The sequence below is a fragment of the Setaria viridis genome, chromosome 5, assembly GCF_005286985.2.
Source record: "Setaria viridis chromosome 5, Setaria_viridis_v4.0, whole genome shotgun sequence".
Classification (NCBI taxonomy): domain Eukaryota; kingdom Viridiplantae; phylum Streptophyta; class Magnoliopsida; order Poales; family Poaceae; genus Setaria; species Setaria viridis.
In genome coordinates this window covers 30,027,822-30,043,478 of record NC_048267.2, presented here as the reverse complement: position 1 = coordinate 30,043,478, position 15,657 = coordinate 30,027,822, and the positions used below count along the sequence as shown (strand labels likewise).

General features: G+C 43.8%; 1 protein-coding gene across 1 annotated transcript; it reads right to left on the bottom strand.

Annotated features, from left to right (window-relative positions):
- Window positions 1-4,201: 4,201 nt before the first annotated feature.
- Window positions 4,202-4,779, bottom strand: LOC140222876 (uncharacterized). Its single transcript, XM_072294003.1, has 2 exons — window positions 4,480-4,779; window positions 4,202-4,393 (listed from the first exon to the last, which is right to left on the bottom strand). Exons 1-2 carry the CDS (start codon window positions 4,777-4,779, stop codon window positions 4,202-4,204), a joined length of 492 nt encoding a protein of 163 aa, XP_072150104.1.
- Window positions 4,780-15,657: the final 10,878 nt, after the last annotated feature.

Sequence of the window (15,657 nt, the reverse complement as noted above, 5' to 3'; positions counted from 1 at the left end):
GGGGAGTGGATCGTCTTCCTGGTGTCTGTAGCATATTTTCGATCACGACAACCATACAGGGGATTCGTTTGTTTCTTACACTTAACTTCGTCATTTAATTGCACACCTAAGAATGTCTACCTTTATCACTGTTGAGGGCTATGTGAGCAAGTTCAGGAATAGTACAGGGGTGCCCGGTTTCGTTGGGTTATTTATGATACGCACTTGCATTGTCTCCATTTTGTCGTGAGTAGAAATTGTGCCATTGTACCTTTCTTTTTTTCCTTAAAAGATGTTGTGCATGGTATATAAAATACTCCCTCCGTCCCAAATTATATACGTTTGTTTTGACTTTTTAAGGTTTATATCTTTTGCTATGTCTCTAGACATAGCGTATATCTATGTACATAGTTAAATTTATGAATATAGAAAAGCTAAAATAGCCTATAATTTGGAACCGAGGTAGCACTAATTAAGCAAATGCATCACATGGTTTCTGTAACACACCCATCCTCTTTATCCATTTTAGTGCAAAAGAGATATGAGAGTACACTAGAGTATGGTCCATTTCTAATAACAATTTACCGGATTAATGTCTTCTTCCTTGGATATGATTAGGAATATAACATTAGTAAGTAAATTTACTTTTTCATCAATCAAAATTTTTATTTAGGAAAAGTTACATTTTTGCCACAATTAAATGATAACATATGATCATTTGCCATGTTGTAATTTGTTTTTGCAATTTACCGGTGCCCTTAAAAATGACTAGCGAAATAAATTGATCTGTTTGTATCTTTGTTATATTAACCCCATTTTTTATATGTCTTTGCATGTTAAAATGTATTGCATAATAACAAGACATACGGCATACACGCGAGATGTTCTTTAATGTCGTATTCAGGTAAAAGACTCTGATCAACCAAGCGCCGCCTCCACGAGCACGGGTGTCGCCGCATCCCTGCTACGTTGGCGGCAGGCGCTGCCTCTCCTACCCGATGAGTCCCAACGTCCCCGGCCGCCTTCCCCTTGTGCAGGTTCCCCACCGTCGCCCCCGAGCTCTAGCTACCCCACATGGGCCCTGAGCTTGAGCGTACTCATCGTCCTTGTGCGAAGGAGGTGTGTGGTGGAGCATGAGCTTGATGCTGGTGTGCTCTCCTTCCCACCTTCTTCACGCTCGATTCACCTTCGGCGCCGGTGGATCTGTCATTGCTGCCGCTTTTCCCTCCCCCTGTGCATGTGCACCCTTGCCATTGCCTGACCTCGGGATGTCCAGTCCCCGTCCTGAGCTCGGCACCCCCTAACGTCACCCTTAGCCCAATGGCACCGCCCTGGGCGACCTTCCTAACACAGGTGGGAAGCCGAGGATGACAAATTGACGATGTTCCTATGCATCTCGTGCGAGAAGGGGGCACGGGGACAACGGGGATGACAATGGTAGTTCCAATGCCCTCAGGAGAACGGTGTTGCTTGGATCTACCTCAGGAGCATGAGCACTGCCGGGATCCACAGTGCTGGGGTGGTCCTTGGTGCCATCATCCTCTTGTGCTTGAGAGAAATATAACATGGTGTCACACCCGGTTTTAAAGGCAAAACCAGGTGACTATCATATGTGTGTCAGGATCAAGTTTCACACATACGATGACTTCATTAAATATCAAATACAGTGTTATAACATAAAGAGAGAGTTACATAGATTATATAACCAGAAAATGAGATAAAAATCTCTAGTATAAGCAGCGGATCTCAAACAACTCCACAAGCAGTTGACTGGGGGAAATGTACGCCTAGCAACTATTCAAAGTCTTCAACAGATTTGCCTTGTACTGAACAACAAATATAGCAAGTGTGAGTACACTTATGGTTGATACTTAGAAAGTGCGGGGAAATGTGTAGTGTAAGGCCAAGTCAAGGAATAGCTGACTGGTTTACTGCATTCAAGCACTTTTAAAGTTGGTCAAGTTGCAAGCTATTTACTAGAATGTAAGTTTATACCACCCAATTATGCATAAGAGCAAGAATATATCACGAGCATAAATGAAACATAAACACATGTTAATTATTCTTCAAGTTCAATTATTATGCAGGGTTCAGGCCGCTCTTGACCGTGAGCACGGCTGATATACAAGTTTCACACTCTGCAGAGGTTGTAAACTTTCACCATAAGTCGTGTAAAATTTCAAGAGAACTTTAGACCAACCATGCTATGCAAAAGTAGGCACTTATCACACTACTGAGGTGTTACTGCATAGGGATGCTACGAGATCTTTACAAAGATTCTCTAATAAGTGATAACCCGCTAAGGTTTCCTCATAAGGGGATGAACCCTCACCCAAGTGGTGCGTACACCCCTTGGCTATACAACCCATCGCACAACCTATGAGCTCCTCTTACCCTTTCGATAAGAGTATCACAAACTAGAGTTTCTAATTAATTAGCGTAGATCAGAGCCTGTTGGTCTTATGGTTGTGCTGTTTTCCTGGGTGGTCACTCCATGTTCCAATTAAGGCATGTGAGTGGTTGAAATTAACAAAGGTGCATAACATAAAATAAATCAGGTCCATCATTGTTCATTACTTCCCACCATAAACCAAGTATAGCGATTAGCATAGCTACCCAACAATAAAGTAAAACCCAGGTTGACAAGGGATAATACGGAAACTAGGTAAATTCTTAATTAGGACCCATCAAATTAAGACTCTAGCGTGCATAGCATATGTTTCATATATAGATGTTGTATAGGATATAATGTGATCAAGGACACAACTTGCCTTCCTTAAAGTCCTGTTGCTGTTCAGAGTCTTTGTAGTCTTTTTCTTGAGATTCCTCGAACTGCGCTCCTTCTAGCATCACACAATCACCCAAAGCAACTAAACAAGCAAATAAATACATCTAATAAGAAATAGTATGCCAAACTATAAAAATGTACTAAAACAACATTTTAAAACTACCGTACATAAAAAATGTACTAAAACAACATTTTAAAACTATTGTACACCTTGCAAGGATTGCGAGAGCGCAAGATTCACTGGAATCGAAGCTAAAACGAAGAAGTTACGAGGTAAACATGGTTTCAGGGACTTAGATGCAATTAACAATAGATTTGAAGGGCTAGCAAGAAAGATCTACAAGACACGTAAAACAGTGCTCGCAAAAAGGATAAGGGTAAGGGCTAGATCTGCAAAATTGACGGGTTCGGGTTAGATTGAAAGGAACTGGAAATTTGTAGGGGGTTTTCGGTAAGGTTGCCAAGACACAAGAAAAGGATAAATAATTGCAGGGTTTTACGGGGATCTTTTTGCAAAACCGGGGGTCTTGTTCTTCCCCAGGTCTGCGGCGGCTCTGGCTGGTCGGCTTGCCGGCGCTCCGGCGAGCTGGGGACCAAGGCGAGGAGGGGAAATGAGAGAGGATGTTGAGGGGATCTCCACGGTGCTCACCGGCGGCGGGGATGGATAGAATCCGGCCGGATTTTTGACGGCGGCAGATGGGGAAGACGGCGGCGCACGGGTGTTCATAGGCGGTGGTCCTCTGGCGACCAAATGAAGGTGGTGGCAAGTGGCGCGCGCTCGGCTCGACTTCGTGGACCTCGTGGTGGCGTCGGCTTGCTCCGGCTGCACCTGTAATCGGCAAATCGGGGCGGCGGTGCACAGCTTAGGTGGCGGTGGTCTCTGGTCAGCGGTGGCACTACGCAAGATGAGGGCGCTGCGAGGCATTGGCGGGTGGTGCAACAGGGGCGCAGGGTCATGCGCTCAGCCTCGCCTTAAATAGGCGCAGGGAGCGAGGCCTGCCGTGGCACGCACGGCAAGAAGGCGGTGGCCGTGCCACATAGTTGCTGCTCTGCAGCTGCTGGGCCTGCTAGGCTGGGTCAGAGCGGGTTAGGTGCAAGGCTCGGCCTAGATGAAAAGGATTAGATTTTTTATTATTTTCGAAAAATAATTTCCCGTGGAAAAAAAATCCAGACAATTCAATAAAAGCCACGAAAAATACTCTGAAAATCCCAAAAATTCTAGAAAAATTACTAGAGATAAATTGGGACACGGGGAATCCAAATAAAATAATTAGAACCCGTGAAAAATAATCTAGGGCCTTCTAATAAATAGATTTAGCTCTAGGAAAAGGAGAATTAGTGTGTTACAAACCTACCCCCTTAAAATGAATCTCGTCCTCGAGATTCGGATGGGCTAGCAAAGAGTTGAGGAAATTCTGCCTTCAGCTCATGTTCTCATTCCCATGTAGCTTCATCTTTTGAATGATAACTCCATTGTACCTTGCACATCCTGATTCCCTTGTTCCTTGTAATCCTTTCCAACGTCTCTAATAGTTTAACTGGATACTCAGTATAGGTTAAGTCATCCTGCACATTTAGCTCTCCCATAGGCAGTTGCTCCTTTGATACTCTTAAGTACTTCTTCAGCTGAGATATGTGAAGACATTATGAACATCTAAAAGTTAAGTTGGTAACTCTAACTGATATGCTACTTCTCCTCTTCTTTCCAATACCTTGAATGGGCCAATGTAGCGAGGTGCTAACTTGCCTTTGACCTTGAATCTCCGTAATCCTCTTATAGGTGGCACCTTCAAATAAACGTAATCACCTACTTCAAAGGTCAATTCCCTACGACGGGTATCATCATAGCTCTTTTTCCTTGATTGTGCAGTTCTCAAATTCTCCCTAATGACCTGCACTTTCTTTTCTGCATCACGTATGATCTGTGGCCCAAACAATTGTCTCTCTCCAGTTTCATTCCAGAATAATGGAGTTCTGCACCTCCTTTCATACAGAGCTTCAAACGGAGCCATCTTGAGACTATCCTGATAACTGTTGTTATAAGAGAACTTTATATAAGGCAAACTCTAATCCCAACTTTTACCATACTGGAGAGCATAGGCTCGCAACATATCTTCCAATATCTGATTGGTCGTCTCTGTCTGACGATCCGTCTGAGGATGATAAGCAGAACTAAAAGTTCAACCTTGTGTCCATAGACTCATGGAACTGCTACTAAAATCTTGATGTGAACTGCGTACCTCCATTTGACACAATCTTTTTAGGCACTCCATGTAGGCAGACAATTCTAGACATATACAACTCTGCTAATCTAGCTCCTGTGTACCTCCATTTGACACAATCTTTTTAGGCACTCCATGTAGGCAGACAATTCTAGACATATACAACTCTGCTAATCTAGCTCCTGTGTAAGTGGTCTTGATTGGTATAAAGTGAGCAACTTGGGTCAATCTATCCACTATGACCCATATAGAATCATATCCAGCTTGTGTGCGAGGCAATCCCACAACGAAGTCCATACTAATCTCCTCCCACTTCCACTCTGGTATTTTCAATGGTTGAAGCAATCCTGCTGGCCTCTAGTGTTCATCTTTAACTCTTTGAAATGTATCACATAGAGCAACATACTGAGCAACATCTTGCTTCATACCATACCACCAATATCTTTCCTTGAGATCTTGATACATCTTAGTACTGTCGGGATGAATGGAGTAGGCGAAATCATGGGCTTCTCTCAATATCAGCACCTTGAGAGGTTCCAAATATAGCACACAGATTCAATTTCCAAGCCAAAGCATTCCTTGATCATCTATCCTGTAGTCAGGTGCTTTCCCTTCCTTCATTAGTTGTTTAATTTCTTTAACCTTGGTATCCTCAAGCTAGCCTTTCTATATCTCTGATTCCAAGGTAGGTTCCACTTCCATAGTTACTCCTTCTGTATGGACAATTAAGGTTGAGTCTCTCAAACTCCTTAAACAACTCCTCGAGTAACTGGTGTACTAGGACCATGTTAACATGTCCCTTTCGACTCAAAGCATCTGCAACAACATTAGCTTTGCCAGGATAATAATGTATCTCCAAGTCATAGTCCTTGATCAACTCCAACCAATGGCGCTGTCTCAGATTGAGGTCCTTTTGAGTAAAGATATACTTCAAGCTCTTGTGGTCAGTATAGATCTAGCATCTAGTTCCAAGGATGTAGTGCCCCCAAATCTTTAAAGCATGAACTACTACTGCTAACTCCAAATCATGAGTAGGGTAATTCTGCTCATGCTTCCTCAATTGCCTAGAGGCATAGGCTATAACATGTCCTTCTTGCATAAGCACACAACCTAGGCCTTGTTGAGATGCATCACAATAAATATCAAAACTCTTGTGAATATCAGGAACCACTAGCACTGGGGCTGTAGTCAATCTTTTCTTCAACTCTTCAAGGCTGGCTTGATAAGATTCAATCCATCTGAACTCTCTCCCTTTCTCAAGTAGCGAGGTGACTGGTTTCACTATCTTGGAGAATCCTTCTATGAATCTGCGGTAATGTCCAGCAAGTCCAAGGAAACTCCTAATCTCTGTCACTGTTTGAGGCGGTTCCCACTTTAACACATCTCTGACTTTCCCTGGGTCAATTGCAATACCTCCATTTGTGATGATATGTCCAAAAAATGAAACTTCACTCAACGAAAACTTGCACTTGCTAAACTTAGCAGACAACTGATGTTCTCTAAGCTTCTGTAGCATAAGTCACAGGTGTTCCTCATGCCCCTCTTCATTCTTGGAGTATATTGGAATATCATCAATAAAGACAACCACAAACTTATCCAAATACTCCATAAACACCTTATTCATGAGATACATGAAGTAGGCGGGGGCATTAGTCAAGCTAAAATACATCACTATATACTCATATAGTCCATATCTGGTAGTAAATGCGGTCTTGGAAATATCTGATGGCCTGATCTTCATCTGATGGTAACCTAATCGTAGATCAATCTTGAAAAAACCTTGACTCCTCTCATCTAATCAAATAGATCTTTAATCTGAGGTAGTGGATACTTATTTTTGATGGTCACCTCATTAAGTGATCTGTAGTCCACACACATCCTTTGAGTACCATCTTTTCTTCTCTACAAATATAACTAGTGCTCCCCAAGGTAACGAACTAGGATGGATGAAGCGCTTATCTAATAGTTCCTTCAGTTGTTTCTTAAGCTCTTGTAACTCATCACTCGATATTCTATATGGTCTCTTGGAAATAGGTGCAGTACCAGGTATAAGATCAATAACAAACTCCACTTCTCGGTCTGGTGGCATGCCTGGTAGATCATCGGGGAAGACGCCTGGGAACTCACACATCACTCTGATGTCTTCTATGGCAATATCCTTCAGCTGATTGATTACACATGCCATTTCTGATGGTAACCTAGCCATAAATTCAATCCTTTGTCCTTGAGAACTTGTAAGAAGCACTGATGTCTTGGCACACTGAATTATCCATCAAATGTGCTCAACCATCCCATTCCAAGGAAAGTCTACCTCTTTTATATTTATGTTGACCTTTGGACAAATGTAGCTTGCTCTTATCTCACCACTAGGAGAATCTACTAACATGGTCTTCTTCATGGTGTACTTGGGTAAGCTCTGTCTTGATGTATACGGAGAAGTAATAGATGAATGTGTGGGACCAGAGTCAAATAGAATCGTGGCAGGCACTGAGTTGATAAAGAACATGCCAAGCACGACCTCTTGAGCCTTCTGAGCACTCTTTGAAGTCACATGGTTCACCTTACCACGTATGTAGTTCTGTTGTCCCATATTTTGTTGAGGTTGGTTTCCATTTCACACTTTCCATCTTTTCCAGTTTTGACTCCTAGAACCATTGCTGAATTGTCTTTGGAGATTCTGAGTATCCTTTCTTGGACAGTTGTTGGTAAAGTGACCAACTTCTCCATAGCTAAAGCATCCCTTTCCCTTGAAAGTGCAAGGGGTACTGGTCTCCATCAGGATGTTACTAGGCGAGATCTGACAATTATCTTGAACCTTTGGATCGGGGTGCTGGAACACATCCTGCTCCCTAGAGTAAAATGAGTGGTCACACGGTTGAGTGCCATGGGGGTGAGTGTTACTGGTAATTTTCTTCTGGGATTCAAACTTCCTCTTCTTCTCCACCAACTCAAGGTGCTTGTCCTCCACTAGTATCGCCTTATCCACAAGTTGCTGAAAGTTAGGGAAATTGTGGGCCACTAATTGATACTGAATAGGTCCATTCAAACCTTCTAGAAAGTGGTCTTGCTTCTTCTCATCATTATCCACCTTTTCTGGCACCTAGCGAGATAGTTGGATGAACTTATCTTTGTACTCACACACAAACATCCCTTCTTGCTTAAGACTGAGAAACTCCTTCTTCTTAAGCTTAATCACACTAGCTGGAATGTGGTGTGCTCTGAAGTTATTGTTGAACTCCGAACAGGTGATGGTAGATGTGTCTACATGGGCACCTGTGTATGAATCCCACCAATCTGCAGCAGGTCCTTCTAATCTTTCTGAAGCATATAGGACCTTCTCCCTATCATTACATTGGGTGATCTCAAGCTTCTTCTCTACACTCTTGAGAGAATCATCAGCTTACAGTGGATCTGTTGAATGAGAGTAGGTAGGAGGTTGATGGCTCATAAACTCCCTATGCTTGTCCCTAGGCTGCACAGGTGGTGCTGTTGGCGTCTGGTTCACTTGAGCTTGCAAACTGGCCATAATATTGGCTAGGTTCTACAACAGCAAGGTCTGGGTGGCTAAGAACTGCTCCATCCCTTCTAGTGGCACCTGGTTCTGTTGAGGATCGAGGTTGGAGTTGCGGCTCTTCTGACAAGGCTCAACTCTGGATCCGGACCTTGTGTTCACCAAATGATCAGTAAAAATATGAGACTCAGATAGTTGTAGATAGAGATAAATCTAGAAGATAGAGAGGTATGAGATCCAGTTACAACATATTTTGTTCATCCCACTCAATCAGGTGTAACTATCATAGAGAAATGATAGATTCTACATATTCCACTAACATGTAGATTTCTCTCTGTCAGAAAATCCAAAAATCATAAAACTTTGAAAGAAAATAACCCATTAAATTCTTGAACTAACTCAATTGGATTCATGTCAATCGTAGTTCTATAGCTCCAGATATATTTCAAACAGCACAGCTGTGTCAGACGGTGATGATAACAAATTTTTAAGCAGCCCAAGGCTTGTATGATAGATAGATGGATAGATAAATAAAATATTGTGCAAGATTAAGGGTGCCTTTGGTTGGGCTTTCCAACCTGCTTTTGCTTTTGCAAAAGCCAAAAGTCAACCAAAGGGCCTAAAAGCTCTACGTGCTTTTGCCCAAAAGCTACTTTTGCTCTAGTACAAAATCAAAAGCACCTTCCCCCTGCTTTCAAGTGCTTTTGGGGTAAAAAATTACCCACCTGCCACTGATTATGAAGGTAACGATTCGTTTTTTGCCCCGATCTATTTCTCCCGACGCGTCCATCCGCTCCTCCCCGCATACCCTTCCGTCTCTTTGCGCGCCGCCATCGGCGGCCCGTCGCCGCACCCCGCCGCCAGACGCCATCTGCCAACTCGCCATCCGCCGCCCGGCGCCCCCGCCCGCCCGCCACACCCCCGCCCCCGGACGGCCGCCACCCGACGACCCTGACCGCCGCCGCCCAACGCCCGTCGCCCCAGGTCGCCGACTGCTGGCCAGCCGTCCGCCATCCGCCGGCCCACGTCAGCCGTCCTCGGTCGCTAGCCCGGCGCTCCCGGCCGCTCGCCACACCCCGCCCCCTGGACGGCTGCCGCCCGACGACCCTGGCCGCCGCACCCCGCCGCCTGTCGCCCCCGGTTGCCGGCTGCCGGCCAGCCGTCCGCCGCTCCCTGCTCATCCATGTTGAAGGATGGCATCCTTGTATAGAACTTTTGATGGATATAGTTCTATTTATGTGGACCAATCACTTTAATGGATGAAAAATATATAAAATTTATTTTGTTACGAGCAATTTGCATATAAACACACTCACAGACCTTTATGGGCATTACAGGTATTTCTTACACAGCCTACAGTTTCACAGCTCCTCTAACCAAACGGTCTTCTGCTTTTCCCACAGTTACTTTCTCACAGCTGCTTTTCCACAGCCCACAGCTCACAACAGTTTTTCCAAAAGCTACAGCCCAACCAAACACACCCTAATGTGGGTTGAGACAAGATAAAACCCAACTAAACAACTTTGATACTAAAACTGATGTCATTTTGGTCATCACTCCACAACGCATCACAGTCATTAAAAAAAAACAACATAAGCAACTTAACACAATGACAAGCATATCGAGCACACTAAACGAGACTTCTCAAATGATTAGATTCTAACATTTTACAACTGATAAGAAAACCTCCTAAGTTTACTTAAGGATCAAAGGGCACACTGGTGCTAGAGCTAGGAGAGCCATAGCAGGCAATCTTGCGAGGCAGAGAGTTGGCTAGACACTCTTCTTCGTCCAAGTCTTCTCCCAACTCCTTTGGTAGGTTATTATCTCCTCTTAGCTTTGCTTCTAGGATCTCATTCATCCTCCTATTTTCTTCTAGCAACATGTTTGAGGTGAAAAGCTCATACACGGCAGCATCCAAAACAGTGTTGAGGGCAGCTGTGAGGGCAATTTGAGTGGTTAGTGAAGGGTTCAAGATATCTGCGGTGCTTCACTACTTCCACTGGCTTGGCGAGGAATATGGCAGTATGGGGTGGCTTGAAGCATCTGGTGTTTCCCCTGACTGCACATGCTGGGAAGGTCCAAAAGCACTCTTGCGAGCAGTCTGCCTTTCTCTAGTCATCTAAGGATAGCATGAAGGGCTTCAGAATAAATCTTAAGAAAATAGAGCAAGGTAGGATAGAATAAGCAGGGCTTTAAGCAGCAAGGGTGAGATAAATCATTAATGGGTGAGGAGGAGCAATAAAATAAAAAGAATAGTGAAAGCAAGATGACTAAAGCATTATAATTCTTAAATTCAACCATTTTCTAACTAGACTAACATCCAACAGTCAACAAAGCTCTGATACCACTTCTGTCAAACTCGATTCTAAAGGCAAAACCAGGTGACTATCATATGTGTGCCAGGATCAAGATTCACACACATGATGACTTTAGCAAATATCAAATATAGTGTTATAACGTAAAAGAGAGTTACATAGATTACATAATCAGAAATAAGATAAAAATCTCTAGTATAAGTAGCGGATCTCCAACAACACCAGAGGCAGTTGACTGGAGGAAACGTACGCCTAGCAACTCTTCAAAGTCTTCAACAGATTTGTCTTGTACTGAACAACAGATATAGCAAGTGTGAGTACACTTATGGTGGATACTCAGTAAGTGGGGGGGAAATATGTAGTGTAAGGCCAAATCAAGGAATAGCTGACTGGTTTACTGCATTCAAGCACTTTTAAAGTTGGTCAAGTTTTATTAGCAAGCTATTTACTAGAATGTAAGTTTATACCACCCAATTATGCATAAGAGCAAGAATATATCACGAGCATAAATGAAACATAAATAAAACACATGTTTATTATTCTTTAAGTTCAATTATTATGCGAGGGTCCAGGCCGCTTTTGACCGTGAGCACGGCTGATATACCAGTTTTACACTCTGCAAAGGTTGTACACTTTCACCATAAGTTGTGTAAAAGTTCTAGAGAACTTTAGACCCAACCATGCTGTGCAAAAGAAGACAGTTATCACAGTACCGAGGTGTGACTGTATAGGGATGCTACAAGGCATTTACAAAGATTTCCTAATAAGTGATAACCCGCTAATGTTTCCTCATAAGGGGATGAACCCTCCCCCAAGTGGTATGTACACCCCTTGGCTCGAAAAGCCATTGCACAACCTATTAGCTCCTCTGGCCCTTTCGGTAAGACTATCACAAACTAGAGTCTCTAATTAATTAGCCAAGACTAGAGCCTGTTTGTCTTATAGTTGTACTGTTTTCTTGGGTGGTCACTCCATGTTCTAATTAAGGCATGTGAGTGGTTGCAATTAACAAAGGTGCATAACATAAAATAAATCAGGTTCATCATTGTTCATTACTTTCCGCATAAACTAGGTATAGCAGCAAGCATAGCTACCCAACAATAAAGTAAAACCTAGGTTGACAAGGGATAATATGGAAACTAGGTAAATTCTTAATTAGGACCCATCAAATTAAGACTCAAGTGTTCCTAGCATATGTTTCATATATAGATGTTGTATAGGATAGAATGTGATCAAGGACACAACTTGCCTTCCTTAAAGTCTTGTTGCTGTTCAGAGTCTTTGTAGGCTTCTACTTGAGATTGCTCGAACTGCGCTCCTTCTAGCGTCACACAATCACCCAAAGCAACTAAACAAGCAAATAAATACATCTAATAAGAAACAGTACACCAAACTATAAAAATGTACTAAAACAACATTTTAAAACTATCGTACACCTTGCAAGGATCGCGGGAGCGGAAGATTCACTGGAACGGAGCTAAAACGAAGAAGTTACGAGGTAAACATGGTTTCAGGGACTTAGATGCAATTAACTATAGATTTGAAGGGCTAGCAATAAAGATCTGCAAGACACGTAAAACAATGCTCGCAAAAAGGATAAGGTTAGGGTTACATCTACAAAATTGAAGGGTTCGGGTTAGATTGAAAGGAACTAGAAATTTCTAGGGGCATTCCTGTAAAGTTGCCAAGACACATGAAAAGGATAAATAACTACAGGTTTTTTTGGGGATCTATTTGGAAAACTGGGGGTCTTTTTCTTCCCCAGGTCTGCGGCAGCTCTGGCTGGTTGGCTTGCCGATGCTCCGGCGAGCTGGGGACCAAGGCAAGGAGGGGAAATGAGAGAGGAGGTCGAGGGAATCTCCCCGGTGCTCACCGGTGGACGGGATGGACGGAGTCCGGCCAGATTTTTGACGGCGGCAATTGGGGAAGACGGCGATGCACGGGTATTCATGGGCGGTGGTCCTCTAGCGACTAAATGAAGGTGGCAGCAAGCGGCGCGCACTTGTCTCGACTTCGTGGACGTCGTGGTGGTGTCGGATTGCTCCGGTTGCGCCTCTAGTCGGCGAATTGGGGCGACAGCGCATAGCTCAGGTGGTGGCGGTCCCTGGTCGGTGACGGTGCTACACAAGACGAGGACGGGGCGAGGTGGAGGCAGACGATGCAACAAGGGCGTAGGGCTCGGGCGCTCAGCCTCGCCTTAAATAGGTGCAGGGTGCGAGGCCGGCCGTGGCATGCACGCCAAGAAGGCGGCGGCGGCCGTGCTGCGCAGCTGATGCTATGTCGCTGCTGGGCCTGGTGGGCCGATCGGAGCGGGTTGGGCCGAACACTCGGCCTAGACGAAAAGGATTAGATTTTTTTGATTATTTCTAGAAAATAATTTGCCGTGGAAAGAAAATCCAGATAATTCAATAAAAGCCACGAAAAATACTCTAAAAATCCCAATTTTTTTTTGGAAAATTCTAAGAGATAGATTGGGACACGGGGAATCCAAATAAAATACTTAGAACTCATGAAAAAAAATCTAGAGACTTCTAATAAATAGATTTTGCTCTAGGAAAAGGAGAATGAATTCCAGAAAAAATTCTCGGAGAGGCTAGCGGTCGTAAGAACGCATTTTCAAACTTTTTCACACTCAAGGAATAAGAAATGCAAACAGTATGAATGCAACACACTTAAACTGATGGTTCATTAAGTTAATTTTAGAAAAAGATTTTTACGCCTAATAAATTCACAAAGAAACCTTAAAGCCTTAAACGAACTCAAACAAATTCTAGAGAAATTCTAATTAATTTTTTATTAACTTGCAAATGATGGAAATTAGGGTGTTACACACAGTGGCCAGGTGGGGGAGGGAGAGAACTGTGTGGGGAGGGAGAAAAGGTAAGGGAGGGGAATTAAAAAGAATTGGCCTAACAATGACCAGGACCCACATGTCAAATGAAAGTAGGGGCTGGAAAGTATGGGCCATTGCTTGAGTTGTGGGTTAAAAGTACAACCCTAGAAAGTTGGGACATCTCCTACTTGGATAAGTTGGGACCTAAAGTAGTGGCCATATTACTGGAGGTTCTCAGCTCCTGATAACCAAAACTTTGATTCCTAGCGAAGGCAATGAAGATATTTGGTCTCTCGCAAGAGATCGAAGGAAATATCCAAACAAGGAAGCAAGGAACACCGAATGATCTTGGTTGGATTTCTCTTAGACACTCCCAAATGGATTTAATGAGAGGCACAATAAGGACGGAAACCTAGAGAAAATTCATGCAAATTTTTAAGAGGCTATTCTTCCACTGATAGGCAAAAGGTCTACTGATATTGATGCATGTAGGGCTGGCAATTGAGCTAGATTAATTTTGTACTACGCACGCTATGACCTTTTGGCATGGTACAATTCACAACACATCATAATACACTTTGAACCATGTCGTCATGGCACAAAAGTGAGGGCCATGCCATGCCTAAGATCTCAGCAAGGAGGGCAACACGACATGTGTTGGAGGTATGCCCTAGAGGCAATCATAGAGATGATGATATTCCATTTGTATCCATGATTTGTATATTGTGTTCATTGAATATCTATTAAAGGCTACTTGAATTGATTTGCAATTATGTGAATTGTATGTGAAACTCTTTACTTGTATGGTTATTCTAAAGTTGTCCCTAGTCGGAGTTCATACGAGGACACACATGAATATTAGACTAGCACATGTATTAGTTGAGGACTATGTTTCACAAGTCATGGACATGGAGATGTTGAACTAATAGTGTGGACACATGTGGAGACATGTGCTAGGACTGACCCAACACGAGAAGTAGTTCTCTCTTTAAACAACATATACGCTTTGTCCTTAGACCTGAGATTGTCGCATGTATTCTAGATGTGGATCGACCTACTTAGGGGCTATCAAACGCTACGCCGTAACAAGGTAGTTATAAAGGTAGCTTTCGGGTTTGTCAAGAAGCATGCTATAAGACATGGTCAATCAAGATGGGATTTTCCCCTCTCTGATTGAGAGAGATATCTCTGGGCCCCTCGAGTGATCGGATCCGAAAATGCATGGCCATGCTACGTACGGTTAAGAGTTAACCTACAAAGGGATTCCGAATCACAGAATCGAGAAAGAGCGGTCGGCTTGAAGCTAGACCAAATATCGTGAGGCAAAGGGAATAGCATGTATATTATGTTGTGATGGTTCGTCTGATATGATCTTCGTGTGCGTATAGGAGTTGGCACGTCTTGCTAGAGGCCGCTACCGACTATTGGGCCGAGTAGGAGTACTCGGGCCATGTCTATACGTATCCGAATCCATAGGGTCACACACTTAAGGGGATGGAAGCCCAATTCGGATCTGATCCGAGTTGGATTAGGTTTAGAAGTACTAATGGGCCTCAGACCCAGAGGCCCGTCAGGAACCTCTATAAATAGAGGGGTGGGGGCGCCCTAGGGTTTACACCTTTTGGCGAAACACATCTGCCGCGCCTCCCACGCCCTCGCCTGTTGCAACTCACGGATCTAGCAGTCCGGCTTACGACGCTTCCTCCCTGCACGTGTGGATACCTTGGAGGTGTTGCGCCTGCAGCACTTGGACGAGCCGCCGACGAGCCACGACGAGCCGGCGACGACGGCACGAGGGCGATCTTGCTGCACGTGGACGAGCTGCTGAGGAGCTCCTGGACGTTGACGTGATCGACTACGTACGACTACGTTGATCGACTATGTACGACTACGTGATCGTCTTCACTGCATCGGCGCATATCTACATCTTCCGCACCAGTAGTGCGTCGAGTGGTAATCCCGTGATCCTTATACGGCAGCTTTTCCTGGTTTTACGCGGTAGAAAT